Below are 20,077 nucleotides of genomic sequence, written 5' to 3' on the forward strand. Positions count from 1 at the left end.
GCCCCATCATTGGTATCAGTGGGAGGAATAGTGCCCCATCATTGGTATCAGTGGGAGGATAAGTGCCCCATCATTGGTATCAGTGGGAGGAATAGTGCCCCATCATTGTTATCAGTGGGAGGAATAGTGCCCCATCACTGGTATCAGTGGGAGGAATAGTGCCCCATCATTGGTATCAGTAGGAAGAATAGTGCCCCATCATTGGTACTAGTGGGAGGAATAGTGCCCCGATGTTGGTGTCAGGTCAAGGAATAGTGTGCCATCATTGGTATCCGTGGGAGGAATAGTGACCCATCATTGATATCAGTGGGAGGATAAGTGCCCCATCATTGGTACAAGTGGGAGGAATAATGCCCCATCATTGGTACAAGTGGGAGGAATAGTGCCCCATCATTGGTACAAGTGGGAGGAATAGTGCCCCATCATTGGTATTAGTGGGAGGAATAGTGCCCCATCATTGGTACAAGTGGGAGGAATAGTGCCCCATCATTGGTACAAGTGGGAGGAATAGTGCCCCATCATTGGAACAAGTGGGAGGAATAGTGCCCCATCATTGGTATCACTGGGAGGAATAGTGCCCCATTATTGGTATCAGTGGAGGAATATTGCCCCATCATTGGTATCAGTGGGAGGAATAGTGCCCCATCATTGGTATCAGTGGGAGGAATAGTGCCCCATCATTGGTATCAGTGGGAGGAATAGTGCCCCATCATTGGTATCAGTGGGAGGAATAGTGCCCCATCACTGGTATCAGTGGGAGGAATAGTGCCCCACCATTGGTATCAGTAGGAAGAATAGTGCCCCATCATTGGTACTAGTGGGAGGAATAGTGCCCCGATGTTGGTGTCAGGTCAAGGAATAGTGTGCCATCATTTGTGTCAGTGGAAAGAATAGTGCCCTGCAATTGGTGTTAATGGAAGGAATAGTGCCCTATCAGTGGTGTCAGTAGGAAGACTATTGATGGTGTCAGTGGGAGGAATTGTGCCCCATGGGCCTTATAATGTTATTATTATTATTATTATACAGGATTTATGGCGCCAACAGTTTGCTCAGCGCTTTACAATATAACGGGAGACAATACAGCAACAATACAGTTCAATACAAGAGGGATAGGAGGGCCCTGATCCTGGGAGCTTACAATCTAGGAGGGAGGGGCTAGTGGTACAAAAGGTAATAACTGTGGGGGATGGACTGGTTGGAAGAGTAGAAGATTCCATTATTAGCTGAGGGCAGGATAGGCTTCCCTGAAGAGAGAGGTTTTCAGAGATTGCCTAAATGTGAGCAGAGTAGGCGATAGTCTCATAAATTGGGGTAGAGAGTTCCAGAGGATGGGGGAAGCCCTGGAGAAGTCCTGGAGACAAGCATGGGAGGAGGAGATGAGGGAGCTAGAGAGCAGAAGGTCGTGCGAGTTTGCCTCATGGGAGTTTGGCAACAGCTTGAGGGCCATCAGTTTGACACCCGTGTTCTAGAGCAGTGGTCTACAAACTTTGGTCCATTGGTCATGATGTGGCCATCTGCCACCCCTCTCTGCCAATCCCTCCACTGACCTCCACTCAGTGTCCTCCATCCCTCTCTGCTAATGCCTCCACTGACCTCCACTCAGTGTCCTCCACCCCTCTCTGCCAATCCCTCCATTGACCTCCACTCAGTGTCCTCCATCCCTCTCTGCCAATCCCTCCACTGGCCTCCACTCAGTGTCCTCCACCCCTCTCTGCCAATCCCTTCATTGACCTCCACTCAGTGTCCTCCATCCCTCTCTGCCAATCCCTCCACTGGCTTCCCATTGCCCAACGGTTAAAATTCAAACATTAACAATCACATATAAAGCCATTTATAACTCCGCCCAAAATTACATCACCAATCATGTCTCCAAATATCACCCAAACCGTCCTCTCTGCTCCTCGCACGACCTCCTGCTCTCTAGCTCCCTCGTCTCCTCCTCCCATGCTCGTATTTATTGGACTTTATTTTGGACTTTTATTTAGAGTATCTAATTTAATTTTAAATTTATTTGCAGTGCGGCGTGTTTATGATTTCGCAACAGCTGGAGGGCCACCAGTTTGACACCCCTGCCCTAGAGTAACCCTAGGGTTCCACTGAACCTTGTTTGAGAATGGCTATTATATACTATACTGTCATCACTGGGACTAAAATAAAATTTATAAGGAAAATGGAAAGATTATAGTCAAAAAATGTAATTACCGTAGCTTGTTGGTGAAGAGGGGAACCATGTAAGTCAAAATATGAGAAAATTTTACTTCGGCTATAGGGTTTGCTTACTACTCAAATTCTACATGTTGAAACTCTCTATACTCTTAGGCAACAGGGACATTTCTCGGTCATTACAAGCTGTGCTCTCTCGCAGGAAGTAAAGGTCTTGCGAGCAATTCTGTAAGATGACAGTTGTGTAAAATACTGGAAAAATGTTCACAGCCTTAAGATTTCATTGCAAGTTTGTGCAACATCCTATAAATCTTCAAAAAAATCAAACAATGTTACCTCCTTTGAAGTCTGTAATGGGCCCATTTATTTATTTCTTTCATTCATATTTTATTTTATTTTTTTCTAAACACTCAGTTTAGTTCTTTCATTCATATGTTTTTTTTTCTAGACACTCAGTTTATTTCTTTCATTCATATTTTATTTTATTTTTTTTTCTAGACACTCAGTTTATTTCTTTCATTCATATTTTATTTGATTTATATATATATTTGATTATATATATACCCTATATATATAATTATTTTGAAATAAATTGAATATGACCAATATATATATATATATATATATATATATATATATATATATATATAATGCATGTTGAAATGCTTTTTTTATATATTACAAAATATATGAAAATTAGTTTTAAAAATAATTTCTTTAAAAATATATTCTTCAGATTTTTTTAACATATAAAAAAGTAATTTCAACACATATTTTTACATATATCTGTAAATGCAATCCAAAAATGTAGATTTGTATTTTTAAAAACACTTTTCATATATTTTGTATTTTGTAATAAAAATGCATTTCAACATACAATACACACACACACACACACATATATATATTAAAATATATTTTGAAATATATTGAATATCGGCAAAATTTTAGTTTTTAAAATACATTTTTCTCCCATATGGGTAGAGGATCGCTGACACAAGCTGGAAGAGATTAGCAGCGTTGAAACGGGAAAAAGGTGAAAATAGCATATTCTCCGAGAAAATAAAAATTTATCATTACCATTTTTTGTCACCTGCTTCCTCATAGGAAATCTTGGCTATGTATAAAAGGTCAAGCATTTACAAACATAGCTATTAACCCTTATAGATGTGATTTCACAATGAAAGTTTAGTTTCTCTTTAACCTCATTATTTTAGGTGGTTTTTTTTCCAACAAAATAAAATAACAGTTAAAAAAAAATTTAAAAAATTAAAAACTGTACAAAGATAACACTGTTCAACAGGTAAAAAGTTTTGGGCATAAAATTAGTTAATCTTACATAATTTTGGGGTGCTGAAAACGAAAATGACCCTAAAAAATGTTGATTGGCTCTAGTTTCCATGATATATTCACCCATCTAATGACGTAAGCCATTCAAAATTATGATGCAACTTCAGCTGCATATTGCGCAATTGATACTGGTGACCAATAGAAAATTGCATGTATACTGAGATGATGCAATATTAGCCTTTAATTGCATCACTTCACTGCATAAAAGCTGCAGTATCTGTAGCTGATTGGAGTTCGACAGCGTCTTTACATTTCGTTTTATGCTTATATAGGCTACTCAGTAATGCCTCGAACTTGTGTGAATAAAGCAGATAATTTCTGCTATATCTGTGGTGAAATAACTTTTATCTCACAAAAAAGGAGGATAACAGGAATGATTAAGAAAGCCTACAACTTGTATTTTGGCTGCAAGATAGGAGACCAGGACAAGAGCTGGGCACCACATATATGCTGCAATTCTTGTGGGACGGCACTGGAGCAATGGTTGAATGGAAAAAAGGCATCTATGCCTTTTGCTGTGCCAATGATTTGGAGAGAGCCAACAGATCATGTTAGTAATTGTTACTTTTGTATGGTGCCTCCAATTGTAAAAGGGCTAAATAAGAAGAAAAAGTTATCTGTGCACTATCCAAATATTCCATCGGCAATACGTCCAGTTCCTCATGGAGAGGGGCTACCAATTCCTAAAGCACCAGAATCCTTCGTGGTTGAGTCAAGTGAGGAAGAACCTGAAGCGTGTAGTCACGTGCAGTTGTAAGAGATAGCCCTTTCCTCGAATACAAGAGAAAAGCCAAGAGAAGCAAAACCGACACAAACTGAAGACAAAACTAGTGAGAATCCTAAGTATTAAAATGATTCAACTTAGCTTATGGCTATAATTTTTCTTGGTAATCCTATGCAATATATTATGCCATTTAGGCTTTGTTATGTAGTCAATATCACTTGCTTTATATTTGTGGAAAGACATCTATCTATATAATTATTGTGCATTATGTAGTCATTACGCCTATAGTAGAAAACTTTCCGTTTACAGAAAAACTAGAGCCAATTGACAAATTTCATTGTTATATTTGAACTCAGAATGTGAAATTCATTAAGAAATGGATCCTTTTGTTTCCAAAACTGGCAAAAAATAAAAATTTGTTGAACAGAATCAAATGCACAAAAAAAAGAAAAATACACAAAGAACAAAAAAAGTGAATCCTGGGTCAAATATTTTTACATAGATCCCTAAATAAAATGAACTTAGCTTCCTTAAATACACCCAAAATATAAAAAAATAATAAACGCTCTAAATAAATTGGGAAAAAAAGAGTCTTTTTATTTCAAGCACATTTCCCTGAAGCAGCTAATCCCTAATCCCTAATTTTAAATAGAAATCAATATCCCTCAAGTCACTCCTCTGATCCCTATTGCCCACACAGTATGAAACAGTTGATAAATCCTGTATAATAATAATAATAAATGTGGAAGCAGTGTAGTAATCTCTCAGGTCAATTTCCCAACAGTGTAGCAGTTACATTTATTGGAGGGGGAAGAGTCCAAAATATAAACTGCCTTGTGTCTGATGTTCCAGTAAAGACTGAAGACGAAGGAGAGCAGACATGATTTCCAACACATCAAGGTACAGAGATTATTTCCTAACCCTAGTTTAATTGAATCAGCCCTAATTAACTTTTTTTTAACTTATCCTTTTAACAGTTTTTATCCTGCTTATTTTTTTACTCTTTTCTATTTTTCTGCCTATTAATGTTTATTTTTTTTTTTCGTTGTTTTTCATTTTGTTTGTTAATGTTAATTGACACTAAAATTTCACATAAAAAAAACCCCCCACAAAAAAAAAAAAGCCTTTATTTCACTGTAAACTACTTTGTATTTTTTTTTGTTCTACCAGTTCTTTTTCGTTGTTTTTCATTTTCTTTGTTAATTTCAATTGACACAAAAATGTCACATGTAAAAAACATAACATTCAAAGAAAATGCCATTGTAAATTACTGTTTTTTTTTTCTTTTTTTAAATAATTGCTCATTTTTTTTCTACCAGAATCATAATTTGAATGTGATTTTAAATGTGACAAATTATGGAATACAATTTATACTGGTTATTTACAGTAACAATATTTTTTTTTATTAAACTAATACTGATCAAAGTAGAAAAAGGTGTTTTTTGTTTTTTTTTTGTCTATGGATTGCATAAATAAAACAATTTTTGCAAGACAATATCACCAAAAGAAAGCCATGTATATATTCTGTATGTGTTACTTTGTTATCTAAGTAATAACAAAGTTATTGTTGAAATAAAGAGGTAATAAACCCTCCCCCCAAAAAAAATAAAAATGTATTGTATTGCAGCTTACCAATCAATCAGATGCATTTGTTTTCTTAGTTGTAGTATTTATATTAGCTGCATTTAAAAATACAATCAACCGTTACGCAAACTGCGAGTTTCATTTTATCTACCTGGAGTTAACATGACCCTAAATTCTGGTTTAAAAAATAAACATTCTATTCTAAGGATGCATTCTTAACCACTTCAAGTCCGGATACTTTCCCCCCCCCTTCCGGTCTGGACACTTTCACCCCCTTCCAGTCCGGACACTTTCACCCCCTTCCAGTCCGGACACTTTCACCCCCTTCCAGTCCGGACACTTTCACCCCCTTCCTGCCCAGGCCAATTTTTAGCTTTCAGCACTATCACACTTTGAATGACAATTGCGCGGTCATGCAACACTGTACCCCTATGAATCTTTTAGCATTTTTTGAGACATAAAACTTTATTTTGGTGGTATTTATTCACCGCTGGGATTTTTTTTTTTTTGCTATATAAATGAAAAAGTCCAAACATTTTGAAAAACAAAAGTGTTTTTCTTATAAAATTTTGCAAATAAATAATCTTTCTTCATAAATCTTGGCCAAAATGTATTCAGCTATCTTTTTAGAAAAAAAAAAAAATAACCCAAATTAGTTTATAACCAAAAATTATAATTTTTCAGAACTTTTTTTTATATTTTTATTTTATTTTTTTATAGTATTATTTATGTTTTTGCTTTTTTTCTACTGTCACCCTAGCAGTACAATGTCCACCATAGTGACACTGTACTACTTGTGGGGGTGATGAAGATTTTTTTTCTTTTTTAACACTGATTGCTTTTACACCCATAAAGGCTGTAAAACAAATCATTTCTCCTTCTCTCTGGCTGCATTCCTGCAGCCATTGAGAAATACTGTGAGAGCTGTGATTGGTCACAGCTTGTCACATGGTACAAGGCTGTTGTGAATAGTCCTGTACCATGTGACCTCTGTGATCATTCACAGAATTCACAAGTAATAATTAATGATGTCAGGAAGTGATCACTGATTGGCCAACCAGTGATCACATGAATCGGGACCTCACACAGGTCCCATACAGCGATCGGTGTTCCGCTGTGTCCAGATCCCAGGGAGAGTGCACAGGCAGTGAATGTGGGGGCCGATTATAAACGCCCACCCGCTTCAGCACTGCTCCTATGCAGCTGTTTATGTACATGGACCGGAAGTGGTTGAAGAAATATTAAACCCCAACCCAAAACCATAATTCATTGCAGCTTACCAATCATTAGATATGGTGGCTGCATTAGTTTTCTTTTTTTCTGCTTTTTTTCCCCTCTGTTTTCACCTTGTGATCTGGCCAGCAACAAACCTCCTGTATTAGAGTGCCCCCCACTCTGGATGAAGGAGCAACAGGGACACATTTGGAAATGAGAGATGATACTGTACATCCTCCAACCAGGAAATGAGAGATGATGCTGGACGCCCTCCAGCCAGGAAATGAGAAATGATGCTGGACGCCCTCCAGCCAGAAAATGAGAGATGATGCTGGACGTCCTCCAGCAAGGAAAGGAGAGATGATGCTGGACACCCTCCAGCCAGGAATTGAGAGATAATGCTGGACACCCTTCAGCCAGGAAATGAGAGATAATTATGGTCGTATTCCAGCCAGGAAATGAGAGATGATGCTGGACGTATTCCAGCCAGGAAATGAGAGATGATGCTGGTCGTATTCCAGCCAGGAAATGAGAGATGATGCTGGACGTATTCCAGCCAGGAATTGAGAGATGATGCTGGACGTATTCCAGCCAGGAAATGACAGATGATGCTGGATGTCCTCCAGCCAGGAAATGAGAGATAACGCTGGAAGTCCTCCAGCCAGAAAATGAGAGATGATGCTGGATGCCCTCCAGCCAGGAAATGAGAGATGATGCTGGACGTATTCCAGCCAGGAATTGAGAGATGATGCTGGATGTATTCCAGCCAGGAAATGAGAGATGATGCTGGATGTATTCCAGCCAGGAAATGAGAGATGATGCTGGACGTCCTCCAGCCAGGAAATGAGAGATAACGCTGGAAGTCCTCCAGCCAGAAAATGAGAGATGATGCTGGATGCCCTCCAGCCAGGAAATGAGAGATGATGCTGGACGCCCTCCAGCCAGGAAATGAGAGATGATGCTGGACGCCCTCCAGCCAGAAAAAGAGAGATGATGCTGGATGTCCTCCAGCCAGAAAATGAGAGATGATGCTGGACACCCTCCAGCCAGGAAATGGGAGATGATGCTGGATGTCCTCTAGCCAGAAAATGGGAGATGCTGCTGGACGTCCTCCAGCCAGGAAATGGGAGATGATGCTGGACGCCCTCCAGCCAGAAAATGAGAGATGATGCTGGATGTCCTCCAGCCAGGAAATGGGAGATGATGCTGGACGCCCTCCAGCCAGAAAATGAGAGATGATGCTGGATGTCCTCCATCCAGAAAATGGGAGATGCTGCTGGACGTCCTCCAGCCAGGAAATGAAAGTGAGCAATTTCAGTCCAGGAGATCACAAATAATAATACTATGTTTAAATTACTTAATTTTTTGGAGCTTTTACCAGCGATGATGGGGGCCTCTTTACACCGATCCCAACTTTGCGACCAGGGGCGGACTGACCATTTGGGCACTCGGGCACTACCCGAGGGCCCAGGGTCAGTAGGGGGCCCCATGAGATGCACCTTGTACCTTTTCATAGGCTTTTTTGGGTGTGGTTTGAGTGTGGGCAAGGACACAGGGGCCCCATGATCCCCTATTGCCCAGGGGCCCCATGAGTTGTCAGTCCGCCCCTGCGTGCGACCTACAGTGAAGTGGATGGCATGCCGATTTGAGGTGCCCCACTTTAGAAATCACTGTAATTGCAGACAATAGGGTGCAACTTGCCATGACACATGCCAAGCCGCACCCAGTGCACTGGGGACCGAAGCTAATACACGATTGTCTTTATTGTCTTTGCAGCTTCCCTTCGTCCTTCCAGCTGAGGCTGACAGTGACTGCGTTGAGTTGTATCGCCACCATCGTCATGTTGGTCGCTATATCCACCAATCGCTGGGTGGACGGGAACGGCAAGGATGACATACAGAGTATAGGTTTATGGAAGGTCTGCAATAGGGTCGTGTGCGTGTCCCACAGCGCAATCAGTAAGTGGATTATATATTCACACCTCCTCTTCCCGTACAACACACAGACCACCTACAGATCATGTCCATAGAAAACCAATAGGTAAAGCCACAATTAAAGGGTATATCCAGCCACAACCTCGCTTTTGGATAGAGTGGGGGAAGCATTAGACCCTCTGCCAGGTTTTTATCACTATACACAGCTGCGCCAGAAAGAGAGCCAAACAAAAATCGTACAAAGAATTATTGGTTCAGTAAATGACCGCAGAAAGGACGACATTCTGAATTATTGATTCAAACCCGGGGTGATTGATTCACCAAACCAGGGGTCTCCGACCATAACCGTTTGTGGGCCAAATATCGTATATTTTACAAATTATTGCGGGCCAAAAAAAGGTTTTTTTTTAACTCAATGAATAAAGTATAAAAAAAAAGCTCAAAGTAAAACATATTAATTCATATACAATCAGCATAATATGAAGGTCAAGCAAAAATAAATTCAATCTGCACCTCTCTCATCAGTGTCTCCATCTGAATCCCTTCCTTACATCAAGGTCCCCATCTAAATCCTCCCCTTACATCAAGGTCCGCATCTGAATCCCCCCCTTACATCAAGGTCCCCATCTGAATCCCCCCCTTACATCAAGGTCCCCATCTGAATCCCTCCCTTACATCAAGGTCCCCATCTGAATCCCCCTTACATCAAGGTCCCCATCTGAATCCCCCCCCTTACATCAAGGTTGCCATCTGAATCCCCCCTTACATCAAGGTCCCGATCTGAATCCCCTCCCTATATAAAGGTTGCCATCTGAATCCCCCCCTTACATCAAGGTCCCCATCTGATACCCCCCTTACAGCAAGGTCCCCATCTGCATCCCCCCTTACATCAAAGTTCCCATCTGAATCCCCCCATTACATCAAGGTCCCCATCTGCATCCCCCCCTTACATCAAGGTCCCCATCTGCATCCCCCCCTTACATCAAGGTTCCCATCTGAATCCCCCCCCTTACATCAAGGTCCCCATCTGAATCCCCCCCTTACATCAAGGTCCCCATCTGAATCCCCCCCTACATCAAGGTTCCCATCTGAATCCCCCTTACATCAAGGTCCCCATCTGAATCCCCCCCCTTACATCAAGGTTCCCATGTGAATCCCCCCCTTACATCAAGGTCCCCATCTGAATCCCCCCCCCTTACATCAAGGTTCCCATCTGAATCCCTCCCTTACATCTAGGTTCCCATCTCAATCCCCTTACATCAAGGTCCCCATCTGAATCCCCCCCTTACATCAAGGTCCCCATCTGAATCCCCCCCCTTACATCAAGGTTCCCATCTGAATCCCTCCCTTATATCTAGGTTCCCATCTCAATCCCCCTTACATCAAGGTCCCCATCTGAATCCCCCCCTTACATCAAGGTCCCCATCTGAATCCCCCCCTACATCAAGGTTCTCATCTGAATCCCCCTTACATCAAGGTCCCCATCTGAATCCCCCCCCCCTTACATCACGGTTCCCATCTGAATCCCCCCTTACATCAAGGTCCCCATCTGAATCCCCCCTTACATCAGAGTCTCCCATCAGAGTCCACCTTACATTAGTGTCTCCTTTGCATTACATTAGTTTCCCTCCATACATCAGTGCCCCCATTAATACTCCATCTTACATCAGTGTTCCAATCAGAGCCCCCTTCATCAAAGTACCCTCATACATCAGTGTCCCCATCAGAGTCCCCTTTACATTAGTGCCCCCATTAATACTCCATCTTACATCAGTGTCCCCATCAGAGTCCCCTTTACATTATTGTCCCCATTAGCACCCCACCTTACATCAGTGTCCACATCAGAATTCCCTACTACATCAATATCCCTATCAGAGCCCCCTTACATCTGAAACCCCCCTTTCATCAGTGTCCCCATGTCGAACCCCTCTTACATCAGTGTCCCCAACAAAGTCAACCTTACATCAGTATCCCCATCAGAGTTCCCCCTTACATCAGAGTCCCCGCCCCCCCTTACATCATTGTCTCTATTAGAAATCCGTGTCCCCATCAGAATCCCCCTTACAACAGTGTCGTTTTGAGAATCCCCTTTACATCAGTGTCCCCAACAGAGTCCCCCACTTACATCAGAATCCCTCCTTACGTCAGTGTCTCCCCTTACAGCAGCATTCCTATTAGAATCCCCCCTTACATAGGTGTCCCCACCAGAGACCCCCTTTACATTAGAATCTCCAATTATATCTGTGTCCTCCCTTACATCAGTTTCCCCATCAGATGCCTTTAAAGTACACGTTATAAATAATTTTGAACAGATAAAATTTTTTTTACTTTTTTTCTGACCTCCGGAACAGATTCATTGGTTTTCAATGCATTTACGATTTTTTTTTTAATCATGTCCATTTATGCCTTTAAAGTGCACTCTATAAAGAATTATGAACAGATAAAACTTTTTTGACTTTTTTTCTGACCTCCGGAACGGATTAATTGGTTTTCAATGCATTTACGAATTAATTTTTAATCATGTCCCTGTACAGTATTTATGCCTTCAAAGAGCACTTTATAAAGAGTTTTGAACAGATAAGACTTTTTTAAACTTTTCTCTGACCTCCGGAACGGATTATTTGGTTTTCAATGCATTCCTATGGGAAACCACATTTCGGTTTACGAATTTTTCGCAATACGAAAAGTCCCGCAGAACGCAATAAATTCGTAAACCGAGGTACGCCTGTGTGTATATATATATATATATATATATATATATATATATATATATATATATAAAAAATATGTTTTTGTTTTTTGCATTTTGTCCTGACTTTTCTCTTTCTCCATTTCATTCCCAGTATATTCCAAAGTTCTTCTTGTATTCTGCCTTTTGTTTGGAATATGTGGCAATATTGTGGCTGTCCTGGCGCAGATGTATGGAGTGGAGGACATTAAAAAGGCAACAGCAAAAATAATGTTCTTAACAGGTATGATTCAGCTACAAACTATAATGTCCTGACCAAATTTTGTCTCAAAAGAAGCATTTAAAGGGGCGTTCCATTTTCACTGAAGCTTAACCTTTTGCTGCTCCATATGAGTTGTTAGCTTTGGCTGGAACATTTTTCATCTCACAGGTCTGAGTTCCATTGGTACTTCCCCAATACTCAGTGCAGGAGTTCCTGACACTGGTCTGCCTTCCTGGAATGGAGGCGGAGCTGGGAACTCAGGGGCAGTGATATCACTACCTGAATCTCAGAGAGGTACGAGGCAGCCAATCCTCTTTGCAGGAGTTCCTGACACTGGTCCACCTTCCTGGAATGGAGGCGGAGCTGGGAACTCAGGGGCAGTGATATCACTACCTGAATCTCAGAGAGGTACAAGGCAGCCAATCCTCTTTGCAGGAGTTCCTGACACTGGTCCACCTTCCTGGAATGGAGGCGGAGCTGGGAACTCAGGGGCAGTGATATCACTACCTGAATCTCAGAGAGGTACGAGGCAGCCAATCCTCTTTGCAGGAGTTCCTGACACTGGTCCAGCTTCCTGGAATGGAGGCAGAGCTGGGAACTCAGGGGCAGTGATATCACTACTTGAATTTCAGAGAGGCACAAGGTGGCCAGTCCTCTATGCAGGACTTCCTGACAATGTTCCACCATGGAGAGCAGGACCTCCATGGAATAGAGATAGAGCTAGGACCTGATGGGCAGTGAAATCACTACTTGAATCTCAGAAAGGTACAAGGTGACCAATCGTGTTTGCAGGAGTTCCTGACACCGCTTCATCAGAGAGAACAGGATCTTCCTGGAATGGAGGCGGAGCTGGAAACTCAGGGGGAATAATATCACTACTAGAATTTTAGAGAGGTACAAGGTAGCCAGTCCTCTATGTAGGACTTCTTGACACTGGTCCACCTTCCTGGAATGGAGGTGGAACTCAGGAACTCAGGGGAAATTATATCACTACTTGAATCTCAGAGAGGTACGAGGCAGCCAATCCTCTTTGCAGGAGTTCCTGACACTGGTCCACCTTCCTGGAATGGAGGAGGAGCTGGGAACTCAGGGGCAGTGATATCACTACCTGAATCTCAGAGAGGTACAAGGCAACCAATCCTATTTGCAGGAGTTCCTGACACTGGTCCACCTTCCTGGAATGGAAGTGGAGCTGCTAACACAGGGGCAGTGATATCACTACTTGAATTTCAGAGAGGTACAAGATGGCCAGTCCTCTATGCAGGACTTCCTGACAATGTTCCACAAGGGAGAGCAGGACCTCCATGGAATAGAGATAGAGCTAGGACCTGATGGGCAGTGAAATCACTATTTGAATCTCAGAAAGGTACGAGATGACCAATCGTGTTTGCAGGAGTTCTTGACACTGCTTCATCAGAGAGAACAGGACCTTCCTGGAATGGAGCTGGGAACTCAGGGGTAGTGATATCACTACTAGAATTTTAGAGAGGTACAAGGTAGCCAGTCCTCTATGCAGGAGTTCTTGACACTGTTCCACCAGAGAGAGCAGGACCTCCTTGGAACAGAGGCAGAGCTGGGAACTTAGGGGCAGTGATGTCACTACTTGAATCTCATAAAGGTACAAGGTGGCCAATCCTCTCTGCAGGAGTTCTTGACATTGTTCTACCAAGGAGAGCAGGACCTCCATAAAATAGGGGCAGAGCTAGGGCCTCATGGGCAGTGAGATCACTACTTGAATCTCAATAAGGTATGAGGTGACCAATCGTGTTTGCAGGAGTTCCCAACACTGGTCCATCATAGAACAGGACCTTCCTGGAATGGAGGCGGAGCTGGGAACTCAGGGGCAGTGATATCACTACATGAATCTCAGAGAAGTACAAGGCAGCTAATCCTCTTTGCAGGAGTTCCTAACGCTTTTCCACCAGGGAGAGATGGACCTCCACAAAATAGAGGTGGATCTTGGAACTCAGGGGCTGTGATATCACTACTTCAATTTCAGAGAGGTACAAGGTGACCAATCCTCTCTGCTGGAGTTCCTGACAATGCTCCACCAGGGAGAGCAGAAACTCCATGGAATAGAGGTGAAGCTGCGAATTCCAGGGCAGTGATATCACTACTTGAATTTCAGAGGCACAAGGTGACCAGTCCTCTATGCAGGAGTTCCTAACACTACTCTATCAGGGAAAGCAGGACCTGCCTGGAATAGAGGAGGATCTGGGTACTCTGGGGCAGTGATTGCACTACTTGTATCTCAGAGAGGTATGAGGTGGACAATCCTCTCTTCTTGAGTTCCTGACAATGCTCCACCAGGGAGAGCAGAACCTCCATGGAGGCAGAGCTGGAAACTCAGGGGCGGTGATATCACTACTCGAATCTCAAAAAAGTACAATGCGCCTAATCCTCTTTGCAGGAGATCCTGACAATGCTCCACCAGAGAGAGCAGGAGCTTCTTGGAATAGAGGCGGAGCTGGGAACTCAGGGGCGGTGATATCACTACTTGAATCTCAGAGAGATATGAGGTGGTCATTCATTCATTTGCAGGAGTTTCTAACACTGCTCTACCAGGGAGAACAGGACCTCCCTGAAATGGAGGCAGACTCAAGGGCATATATATATACTGCTGAAACTCAGGAACATACAACTAGCAATTAATGCTTTATCCAACGGGGGGAGCAGGACCTTTTGGTACTCAAGTTTCCTACTACACTACAAAGACATGCTGGTAGGTAAATAGGCTATAATATGTATCAGGGGCGGACTGACAACTCATGAGGCCCCCGGGCAATAGGGGATCATGGGGCCCCTGTGTCCTTGCCCACACCCAAAAAAGCCTATAAAAAGTACCAGGGGCATCTCATGGGGCCCCCTACTGACCCGGGCCCTAGGGCAGTGCCCGAGTGCTCGAATGGTCAGTCCGCCCCTGGTATGTATGTAAGACAGGGACTTTTGATTGTAAGCTCCCTGAGGGCAGGGACTGATGCAAATGGATGTAAATTATTGGTGCTATATAAATACCTGTAATAAATAATGGCACAATTGGTTTTGCATAGACTGATTCTTTACTAGTTAAACTTGTGTGTTTTGTTCTTTTTCTTTTTTTATTCCTTTCAGGTGTTTTGGGATTGTGTGGAATGATTCCTGCCACAGTCTACTTTAGCCTTATATATTATTATGGAGGCGTTGCCTATGGTTTGGTCTTTGGCTGGATTGGCACATTCCTGTACCTTGTGGCTGGTAACTTTTTTTTATCTATAGATATTTTGTGATTTTCGTGCTTCATTTTTCACATTTTAAAAGAAAATTTCATCAATAACTGATACAAAATGTCTAACTGTGTGCCATTCAGGGGTGTATTTACCATAAGGCAAACTAGGCATTTGCCTAGGGCGGCATTTTTCGGGGGGGAGTCAGCACTGCCCCTTGAAAGAAGGGACACACGTGGAATGGGAACCTGGTGGGAACCGAGAGAGGCTGCGGGTTTCATGACGGTGTATGTACAGCCCCACTCTTGTTCCCAGGGATATCCGGAGCTGTGAAGGTGAGTGTCTTTCTCTCTGGCGGATGGTGGCTGGTGTATGGGGGCAGTAGTAGTGGAAGGCTCTCTTGGGGAGGGTAGGGGTGTTGTTGGTCAATGTCAGGCTCTATCTGTTGGGGGGGGGGGTGATTTTCGTGTTGCCTAGGGCAGCACAAAACCTAAATAAACCACTGGTGCCATTTATCAGTTCAACTAATAGAAAAGAAATAAACAAAATAAATGAATAGAAATCTTCCATATACAGAATCCTATACCCACAGTTGATCCAGAGAAAGGAAAAAAAAACCCTACAAGGCATGATCCAATTAGCCCCAGCAGGGGAAAGATCAGTTCCAACCTGATCCCCCAAATCAGATATCTCCTGGATCGACAATCCCTGGTGTTATTACCTATAAATATTATAATCCAGTAAGAGGTGATTTCTCTTCACTTACTGTCTTAGAGACGTAACAAGAAGTGAGAGGACTAGGAGACAGTCATCACCAGAGGAAGTGTCCTCATTAGAAGATCAGCCCCATTCCAGTTCCAGAGACAATTGTAAATTCATGGATTTCCCATCACTTTAGCAGTGGTCAATGTGGTCCCTCCATCGGTGGCAATGGTCATCAGAACAAACAGGATTGAGTCTCCCCAGCAGGAACACAGTGAAAAAAATTCTTGTGAAAGAAAGAAAAGTGGTGAAATAAGAGTCGATGGACTGGCAGATATTTTATCGAATCACTTTATTGATTGTAGGAAAATTCCGACACATATCCAGCCAGACATGACCCCATCATCAGGGCTATGGTAAATCATAAACCATGAAACAAAAACAATTACAATCGTATATAAAACATCCCTGATAGATGCAAACTAGCAATAAAAATGTATTAAACTATTGTAATAATATATATTTTAATACATTTTTATTTCGTTTTTATTTATTCAGTCATGTTTTAGATTCTTTTTGTATTCTATCATGTGCTGTACCTTAGTCCTGATGAAGGGGGATGTCTGACCCCCCGAAACCTAGCTATCTACATTTTCAGTGAAGTGGATCAATAAAATATGTGCCCATCAATTGACTCTTTTGTGGCCCTACTTTTCTTTCTTCTATGAGTACACCCACCAGGTTCCTGGTACCTGCTGACCAAGAGCAGCCTTCTGCTGTTCATTTAAAACCAATTTTCAATATTATTATTATTATACAGGATTTATGGCGCCAACAGTTTGCTCAGTGCTTTACATTATAAAGGGAGACAATACAGCAACAATACAGATCAATACAAGAGGGTTAGGAGGGCCTGATCCTTGGAGCTTACAATCTAAGAGGGAGGGGCTGGTGGTACAAAAGGTAGTAACTGTGGGGGATGGACTGGTAGGAGGAATAGAAGATTCCATTATTAGCTGAGGGCAGGATAGGCTTCCCTGAAGAGATAGGTTTTCAGAGATCGCCTAAAAGTGAGCAGAGTAGGCGATAATCTGATAGATTGGGGTAGAGAGTTCAAGAGAATAGGGGAGGCTCTGGAGAAGTCCTGGAGACGAGCATGGGAGAAGGAGGCAAAGGAACTAGAGAGCAGGAGGTCGTGGGAGGAGCGGAGAGGACAGTTTGGGTGATATTTGGAGACAAGATTGGTGATGTAATTTGGGGCGGAGTTATAAATGGCTTTATATGTGTTTGTTAATGTTTTGAATTTTATTCATTGGGCAATGGGAAGCCAGTGGAGGGATTGGCAGAGAGGAATGGAGGACACTGAGTGGAGGTCAGTGGAGGGATAGGCAGAGAGGGATGGAGGACACAGAGTGGAGGCCATTGGAGGGACTGGCAGAGAGGAATGGAGGACATTGAGTGGAGGCCAGTGGAGGGAAGGCAGAGAGGGATGGAGGACACTGCGTGGAGGCAGTGGATGGATTGGCAGAGAGGGATGGAGGACACTGAGTGGAGGCCAGTGGAGGGATTGGCAGAGAAGGGTTGAGGACACTGATTGGAAGCCAGTGGATGGATTGGCAGAGAAGGGTGGAGGACACTGAGTGGAAGCCAGTGGATGGATTGGCAGAGAGGATGGAGGACACTGAGTGGAGGCCAGTGGAGGGATTGGCAGAAAGGGATGGAGGACACTGAGTGGAGGCCAGTGGAGGGATTGGCAGAGAGGGATGGAGGCCAGTGGAGGGATTGGCAGAGAGGGATGGAGGACACTGAATAGAGGTCAGTGGAGGGATTGGCAGAGTGGGGTGGAAGATACGTAACGGTTGGTTAGGTGGATGAGTCTGGCAGCAGCATTCATGATAGACTGAAGAGGGGACTGTGATGAGGTCGGCCAATGAGGAAGGAGTTACATGAGTCAAGGTGAGAGATAACCGGGGAGGGAATAAGTTGCTTAGTGGTTTCCGAGGTTAGGAACGGACGTATCTTGGAGATGTTGCAAAGGTGAAGTCTACAAGATTTGGACAGCAATTGGATTTGGGGGTGAAAGGAAAGATGGGATTCTAGGATTACACGTAGTACCCCGGCATGAGGGGAGGGACTGATGGTTGTGTTATTGATCTTGATGGAGAAGTCGGGGGAGGGGGCACGGGCTGGAGGGAATACTAGGAGCTCAGTTTTGGAAAGATTGAGTTTGAGGAAGTGGAGGGACATCCATGCCGATATGTCACTTAGTAGGTTAGTAATGCGATTGGAGACTGAAGGGGTGAGGTGAGGAGGAGACTGAAGGGGTGAGGTGAGGAGGAGACTGAAGGGGTGAGGTGAGGGGTAGAAAGATAGATTTGTGTGTCATCAGCATAGAGATGGTACTTAACGCCATGGGAGTTTATCAAGTGACCAAGGGAGGAGGTGTAGCGTAATATCAACTCCTTGGCGCCGAGCGTACGCTCTTCTCGGTGACTGGGCCTTGGCGCCGCAAATTTTTGTACCCAATCTAAACAAAACATTTGTGCCCTGCGCGCTCCTTGAACGTTTACCGGCGCCTCACGGAAAAGTCTCGAAGGCTACTTGTGGTTGTGAGCTTTCCGATTGACTGCCAATTACGGCGGTCACATGACCCTAAACCCCACCTCCCAGCTTCACACATCCCTTGATAAGTAATAAAATCTTGCAGGGGGTTTAAACCCTTCCCTACTCTAATCAAAACTAAGAGATACACTTTAACTCCTTCTCGCTGACCTCCTCCCGGCCCTTTAGGAGTTATAAATGCTGGGAGGCAGAGGTGGGCATTTCGGTCACGTGATGGCTGTGATTGACTGTCACAGCAGTAACATGATCGGAAAGCTCCCGGTCACAAGTATGCGTCGGGACTTTCTAGTTCCCTCGCGCTCTCAGCACGGAATTCCCACCGGCCGCATGCATATATTCATCCGCTTCCCGACCGTCCTATAGCAGAAATACTGCTACAGGGCAGCACAAGTGCGCACATATATGATTTTGCATTCCGGGTAGCGGGCGCGCGTGTAGGGCCGCCATTCGCGGCTGTGGCTGTCAATCACCGGGTCCCGGCCGGTAATTGGGCAGCACAGTGGCTAAGTGGTTAGCACTTCCACCGGGCAGTACTAGGGTCGCTGGTTCAAATCCCAACCACGGCACCACCTGCCTGGAGTTTGCATGTTCTCCCTGTGCCTGCGTGGGTTTCCTCCGGGTACTACGGTTTCCTCCCACACTCCAAAAGACATGCTAGAAGGTTATTTGAAACCTGTCTAAATCGTCCCTAGTATGTGAGTTAGGAACCTTAGATTGTACACTCCTCGGGGGCGGGGACTGATGTGAATGTACAATATATATGTAAAGTGCTGCATAAATTGACAGCACCATACAAGTACCTGAAATAAATAAATAAGCAATCTCCCGAAATAAAAAAACAAATACATAACTAACCTTCCGAAATAACTCCCAAAAATATGAATTGATTCAGAACTACAAATATTTAATCTCCTGAAATAACAAAAATGTTAAAAAAAAACTAATTATTCTAACATAATGATTATGACGAAACAAAACGATTTACCGTACGAATGACACCGAAACTAAACACGTTTTTGCGTTGCGCGCCTCCAGCCATTCGATGAAATGCGCATTAACTGAATCTTCTCCTTCGTTGTAGGATCCATCAGCTGGTATCACCATAAAAAACAGCCGGACAGAGAAGGGACTTTGGAAGAAATCAAACGGCAATTGTCTATGAGGAACGCACAGCCGCCGCCGTATACAGCCCAACCCCCACCAAGCACTGTCGTCGTGTCCTAGATGGGATATGGCTTTGATGCTTTTTCTATATAAAATCTATTATAATAAAGGAATAAGCTCTCCTTTATAATAAAACATTTATTTAGTTATTTTGCTTCCTATACTGTACTGCCTGCAGTACCATTTCTATGTCCAGAAGCTCCTTAGAAGGACTGTGTGGACGGGCTTGGGGCTTGTGTCAATGGATGATGAATTTGATGAATGAATGAGGTGAATCTGAGCCTGAGATATAGAAGGACCAAATGTCTCCAGGTTCTGGGCAGCAATGGCTGAAGCTCTCAGAGAGACAGAATTGTTGTACAGAACAGAATCATAAGACAAGAGCCTACGGTGCCAACAACTAAACCTGGCTAAAATGGAATTGACCAAGTGTAGCAGCAGAAGGGCAGACTAGGCCAGCATAGA

At 43.3% G+C, this 20,077-nt stretch overlaps 1 protein-coding gene across 1 annotated transcript; it reads left to right on the forward strand.

Moving 5' to 3' along the window:
• Positions 1–5,012: 5,012 nt before the first annotated feature.
• On the forward strand, positions 5,013–19,761 carry LOC149432732 (uncharacterized). Its single transcript, XM_089664956.1, has 5 exons — positions 5,013–5,137; positions 8,813–8,994; positions 11,814–11,942; positions 15,033–15,155; positions 19,530–19,761. The coding sequence occupies exons 1-5, from the start codon at positions 5,118–5,120 to the stop codon at positions 19,670–19,672; spliced, it is 597 nt and encodes a 198-aa protein (XP_089521082.1). The 5' UTR covers positions 5,013–5,117; the 3' UTR covers positions 19,673–19,761.
• Positions 19,762–20,077: the final 316 nt, after the last annotated feature.

The sequence above is a fragment of the Staurois parvus genome, unplaced genomic scaffold (assembly GCF_062004578.1).
Source record: "Staurois parvus isolate SC_StPar_1 unplaced genomic scaffold, SC_StPar_1.0 ptg002113l, whole genome shotgun sequence".
Taxonomy (NCBI): domain Eukaryota; kingdom Metazoa; phylum Chordata; class Amphibia; order Anura; family Ranidae; genus Staurois; species Staurois parvus.

Excerpts from the sequence above, each read along its gene's own strand:
- LOC149432732 (XM_089664956.1), top strand. The coding sequence starts at position 5,118 with ATGATTTCCAACACATCAAG. Across the intron at positions 8,995-11,813 it reads CGTGTCCCACAGCGCAATCA|TATATTCCAAAGTTCTTCTT; the intron begins GTAAGTGGATTA and ends TTTCATTCCCAG. Across the intron at positions 15,156-19,529 it reads ATTCCTGTACCTTGTGGCTG|GATCCATCAGCTGGTATCAC; the intron begins GTAACTTTTTTT and ends CCTTCGTTGTAG.